Raw genomic sequence first — 6,461 nt, 5'->3', positions numbered from 1 at the left:
GAAAAATATTGCCATAATCGAATTCCGTGGCCCAAAAAACATATATTTTGATGTATCACAAGGCCATATTTGGTGAATTTTTCGACACTCCCCTTATGCCCCACCCCCCAAAAAATGAAAATTTTGAAAAATTTTGGCATCTAAAAATCATTTTACCCATAGAGCATTTCGTTAAACTGCTTGAAAATCATTTTTAAATCGATTTTATAGCTTTTTATGCGAATTTAGCACAAAAAGATGAAATTTGCGAAATTTGACCCCCCTTTAAACCAGTCTGGCGGGGCTTTGGCAGCACTTTAAGGTCGGCAGACCTACATATTCGGATTCAGCGCGAAAAATGCTATAATTTGGCACCAATTTGAGCCATCAGTTTTCTGGGGCAAAAGTTCAGAAAAATTGTGAACTTTTGAGCTTTCGCTGAGCTTTAAAGCAGCAGCTGCGGATTGGCAGACCGAGTGCTTTTAAAATATGGGTATGTATACTAACTTTTGAGACCAGTCCCAGCTTTCAGTTATTTCAGGGCAATCGCAGTGGGTATAGCTCTTCTACTAATACATTGGGATATAAGTAGGTAGATAATTACAACGCCTCCTGTTTTATATTTAAACAATTTAGATTTGTCGGAAAAATTGTTAATTCAGATTAAATTGTCGATCCATCCACAAAATTGTGATTCTTTTTCGAGGGCTAACTTGTAATTTTTTGTTTCCCAAATCACCCACAGGGTGTTCGAAATTTTTTTTCAACTTTTAAAAATATCATGAATAGGTATATCTAAGTATATAAGACTTCTTGAATTGCAAATTTTGGAAAGTTTTTGCCCTCGCTTTCAGTAGGGCCAATTTGGTTCTCTTCTTCAAAATAAGAATAATTTTGAGAAACCATGGATCATTCAAATTTGGAAAACATTGAGATCAGGAAACCATATTTCTTTCATTAAAATTGATGCTGTTTTACTTACCTATGGAATTTAGGTAGGTAAATCTTTCCAAGTTTTTGCACTTGGGCCACTCAAAATTCTACTATTTGGACTCTCAACTTAATAATTGAAAAAGTAAAAAAAGTGAACTGAAAAATTTCAGAAATGATTATGAAACCATTTGAAAATGCCAACTAGGTAAAAGTAGAGATCTCTTGAAAATGTTCCACTCCTTCTCCCTCCTCCAACTAAAGCAAGTATAGAATGCTTATTCTTTAAAAAAAAAAATTTAGGTCAAAAATGAGTTTTTTATTTTAACGAGTTTTTTTCCTCTGTGAAGAAGTCCTTTCCCAGCTTCCCTCAACCAAAAAAATATATATAGACTATAATTTCATTTTCTCAAAAACGTTTAATTAAAGAAGAAACTTCTTCTAAAAAACTTCATTCAAAAAGAGATTTTCTCACACATGTATAAAATTAAGTTTCCATCAAAACTGAAAGGTTAGGTTAAGAATAAATTTTGTTTTTCGTGACAAATACCTAATAATGTTTGGAGATAAGTTTATCTTTTTTGATAAAGTTTTTCTCAAGAGATTTCTTAAAACCGAAGTTTTGTACCTTATAGCTTTTGTTTCATGAAATTTCTATTTTCCTCTCAAAAAAATGCAAATAAGTACTTAATCAGTTTTTCTTCAAAAATCAAGATTGTCTTTCTAAAAATACAATTCGGCGCATACCTACTCTCTTTAAAAATGAAAAAGAATTTTCATTTTCTGTTCAAAAATAAAGTTTTCATTTGATTTTCAAAAACGACAATAGCATTTTAGGCCATTCCGCGTCAATTGGACCAAGAAGTGATAGGGGGGTTCGGCGATTCTTTTGAAATTTTTCCTGTGGAAAGACCTACCGAAAGGATGACCAATGGCGCAAATCGCAGCCCTCTAGCCCATTTAAAGGCAGCCAGGGGGTGTCAAAGTTTTCAGTGAACCAAAAATATCATCCATTTCAGCATGGATTACTGGATAACCGCGATACGTACCAAAATGGAACATTTTCCCATAGTCAAGGGTTTTGAAAGGCTTTTTGGTGATATCATAAAAATCAGTGTTGCCACTTTTTTTCGTACAAAAAATCAGCTCAAAAAGTTTCAAAACGTAGTTTTTACATCGTTCCGACTCTCAAAAATTCTGAAAAAAATACATTACGGACAACTTTTCATGCTGAACAACATATTAAAAAATTGGGATGGTAACATGTAGCAAAGTTGATTTTAAAAATTGAAAGTTTGCGAAAAAAATGTGATTTTTTGATTTAAAACATGAACAAAAGTTTTGATAGGTGAAGTTGACCCATTTGATCCCTATTTTTACGTATCTGTTGAAAAAGTTGAAAAAAACCCTTTCACTCGATGAAATAAACTCCTCACAAAAAATCAAAATTCGAAAAAATTCAATTTTCAATTTCAAACATCAAAAAAAGTTTAAATTTATTCAGTTGTCTTATTTTGACCTCTTTCTGACGTGTATTTCATGAAAAAGTTGATAAAAATTACACTCACAACAAAAAAATAAAAGTTAGTTCATTTTTTGAATTTTTTCGAATTTTGATTTTATGATATCACCAAAAAGCCTTTCAAAACACTTAACTATGGGAAAATGTTCCATTTTGGTACGTATCGCGGTTATCGAGTAATCCATGCTGAAATGGATGATATTTTTGATTCACTGAAAACTTTGACACCCCCTGGCTGCCTTTAAAATGGGCTAGAGGGCTGCGATTTGCGCCATCGGTCATCCCTTCGGTAGGTCTTTCCACAGGAAAAATTTCAAAAAAATCGCCGAACCCCCCTATCACTTCTTGGTCCAATTGACGTGGAGTGACCCTTTTGTTTTCTAAAAATAAAGTTCATAAACTTTTTAAAAAAAAAGTAAAGGTTATCTGCACGGAAAATTTTTTTAATAAAAGACTATTTCAGTATAGTAACCGGATCCCATTCAAAAATAATAGTGATTTTTACTCAGCCAAAAAATACATTTTACCTACTTATAGAATTAGGTAAAATTTATTATCTACTCTCATAGTAAAATTTACTAATCTCATATAGTAAAAATCACAATATTTTTGAATGGGATCCGGTTACTGTGTGAAATAGTAAAAATTATCCATAATTTTTTTTTACGTCTGGGAAACGCCAGCCAGTCCGGAGCAAATTGCCTAACTTGCCCCCTTGTCAGCGGAACTGTACCCCATAGGCCGTAAGATCAGACTTTAAAAATCACTACTTACATTTTTCACTTTTTTTTCTTTCTTCTACAAAAACGTTAGAACAATTTTGTTGTAGGTAGGTACCTACCTACCTTATATTACCACACGTCGAGTCCTCTTCATCTTATATTATAGGTCCCACGAAATCAAATCTATGACATGACATGAGGAAGTGGGCCTTATTTAAGCACCAAGCTTTAAAGAGCACCCGATACTTCACCACAAAACCATCTTGCATTATTACATTGCAGGCAGGTACCTACGAGTACTTAGCTTATTTTTATTAATTTGCCTTAAATATTAAAGATATGCAAATTCATATACAGAACCAATCCTGCAGTGGATCTTAATGAGTGCCGCAAGACGAGTTATGATCAATTTTTCATATTTTTTACTGTAGAATTGCCCAAATTGTAAGTAACAAAATTGAAAGCTGAATCAGAATGGTATAGTATCGCACTAATTTCATCAAATTTTCATAATATCTACTCGTAATAATTAATTTAATTCCACCTAGGGTTACTTACATTTCTGATATAAAAATCAAAAAAACGCAATATCATCAAACATCGCGGAAAAAAAAGACTCAAACTCCGCCTTGTTCCGCGTACAATCATTGGATTGAATGCTGGGCGCGGTTTTACGCTACCTGAGTAGAAGAGGTGGAAAAACAATTTCCCTCCCTAAACCGGCACATCGAGTTGTTGTGCTGTTGGTGATATTACTTGTTAGATAGCTCGCGTGCTCGTGAACGATCGTATTGTGCGTGCCGATCAAAAGACTAGAATTTTTTTGATAAAAATAAGAATTAACGCGTATAACGACCTTTTTTCAAATTCAAATTTATATCTATCCTTCGCCGGTTCGATTCGAATATTTTTCAGTTTCGATTGACCTTGTTTTTTTCGATTTATTCGCGCGCTGAGTTAATGATTCTGAATTGATTTCATCGCGGTGAACGTTTGTTGCTAATTAACTGTTGATTTTCTTCTGGGATTTCAAGAAAAGCAGCCAAAATTCGGATTAAAAACTCACCCACAGCGGTCCACTTTTTTGAGATGGACCGCGAAAGCGATCACGAAGATATGGTAAGGGATTTATCGATTCATTCGCTCTAATCAAGTGTTTGCTTACTTGTGTTTGTATGCTTATTCATGCTTCGTTTTCGTTTCTGATTTTGCACCATGTGTCTCGTGCAGAACATATTTTTGTTAGAGGTTTTCAGGACTGCTTACACAAATTGGAAATTGCTTGTTAAATCATTGTTTGATGAAGAAGCGATGGTGAAAATGAGAATAAGTATAGGTAGTGAAAAATTTGTAGAAGTTACGATTTTTGTGAATTCCGGTGAGGTGGCTCTGAGATTCTTTGATCTCTGAAATATCTAGACCTTAGCAACTTTGAAGTCACGTACTTAGTATATTTAAAATTGACGATTGTCTGGTAACATGGCATGAATTATGTGCTTGGCCAGTTTGGTAATCACTGTGAGGGTTGCTTTCTTCATCTATTCTTTTAAAGATAGGTAAGTACCAAAATTCTTCAAAAAATGAGTAAATAATTTTGCTTCCAATTTTCAACTTTCCAAAAATCATGACGAAACTTTGAGAAGGAGATATCACCGTTATTAAAATCTGCTCTTTTCGTAGTAAGTAACTATATTGATTCAAAGCTAATTGACTTAGTAAATTCGCTTTGAATAAATCATTAAGATTAGGTAGGTACCTAGTTACTTAGTTGCTTTTATTGCCTTTTTTCAAGTTTCAACTAATGCCTTTCAACTCATTTCCATGATTGAATCTGGTTGCTTTTGTGTAATGTAAAGATTGATGGCTAACCATTTAATGCATTTTAGAAAAATGTTCCATGATCTGTGATTAGTTTCAATTGAGGGGCTTCGTGGAAAAAGGGCTTTAAGTCAATTTTTTTCCACTGATTTTTACAAGTTCAAATAGACTTGAATTTTTTTCTAATAACTATAAGCAAACATTTTCCAATTCTTTTTTTTCATGGAAGAACACTTCAATATATCACATCACTGAATATGGTGGAATTAATTAAAGCCCCTTTTCCATGGAACCTCTCAATTAAAATACTATTCACACTGCTTCCTTCATATAAAAAATATGTATATGCAACAGGGGTTTTTACTCTTTTTGAGCAAAAACTCCATAGAATGACTTTAAAGTGGGATGATTCTAATATCTGCATGCCAGTCTGAGTCGTGCTGAACCGGCTTGATCTGATCTCACTTCAGCCTCATTGGCTCTTGAATGGGGCTTGAAACCCGAATGAGATCATTTGACACTTTTCTTAGAACCACCCTACGAAATTTTTTCTTCCAAATTCATTCATTTTGACTAATAAGTAATTTTTTTAATTTTTAGTCGAAAATTCAAGATAGGCACGAATTTTGTGAAATTAAGGAAATTTATCGTGTGAAAAGTTGTAAATTCGAGTGCACATGTTTTTTGCACTAGGTATATCTGCCATTTTAAATATAAAAAATTTTTCTTTATAGAAAAGAGCAATTTATTTTCCCCCGTAGATATTTTCAACTTCTCAAATTTATAGGTAGGAAGATACTTATCTAAATATCTCATTGAAAGAAATTTTTCAGATCTAGAAGGCCAAATAACATCATGTTTTTGAAAATGGTCTTCTTTTCCCTTTGATTTTAAATTTTCAAGACCAGAATTTTTTGAAAGATAATATAACTCACTTTTGTGATTCACTGATTCGCCCAAAATCTGTGTAAATACTGGGCTTGTTTCTCACCCTATGTGCTTCCCCCTCTACTATTCAATTTCGCTCACGAAGTGAGATGTGCTCAAACGAAGGAGCCACTATTGTTTAAAAAGTACCTATTCGTCCAAAAATTTCTTCTCAAAAGTGATGGAAAATTCTTTTCTCAAAAGCGTTTGGTTGACAATTTTAGTTTGTTACCCATCTATGTCTTTTTTTGAAAACAATTTTTTTTATCTTCCTATTTTATGTTTTCAAAATTTTAGCATTTTTTAAATGTAATCCCACAAGTAGGTAGATATATTTATTGGGTTTGTTGAATTTATTTTTTTTTTAGAAAAAATTCATCTAATTTTATTGTAAAAACATACCTATGATTTTCGTAATGGAACGTTTGAGTGTTTTTTTTTCGCTAATCATTCGTCGTCGCGTAGTAGCCAGAGCCACTTGACCTTTCTTTCATTTTAAAAATGTCCGATTAAAAATTAGGTAGGTAGGTACCTGTTTTATGTTCAACGATTTAAAATAGTTA

The 6,461-nt window shown here is 33.0% G+C and overlaps 1 protein-coding gene across 2 annotated transcripts in view; it reads left to right on the top strand.

The window, feature by feature from the left end:
- The first annotated feature begins 3,895 nt into the window (after positions 1–3,895).
- Positions 3,896–6,461, top strand: part of LOC135836616 (protein dead ringer homolog) — a 141,207-nt gene continuing 138,641 nt past the window's right edge. For both annotated transcript variants that reach the window (XM_065351560.1, XM_065351558.1), the window contains exon 1: positions 3,896–4,272. In XM_065351560.1, coding sequence (XP_065207632.1) covers positions 4,243–4,272 — 30 coding nt within the window. In that variant the 5' untranslated portion in view covers positions 3,896–4,242. The remainder of the gene's footprint in view (positions 4,273–6,461) is intronic.

Source organism: Planococcus citri, chromosome 2, assembly GCF_950023065.1.
Source record: "Planococcus citri chromosome 2, ihPlaCitr1.1, whole genome shotgun sequence".
NCBI lineage: Eukaryota > Metazoa > Arthropoda > Insecta > Hemiptera > Pseudococcidae > Planococcus > Planococcus citri.
Note: the sequence above shows the minus strand (reverse complement) of the source record. Positions and strands in the feature narration are given on the sequence as shown.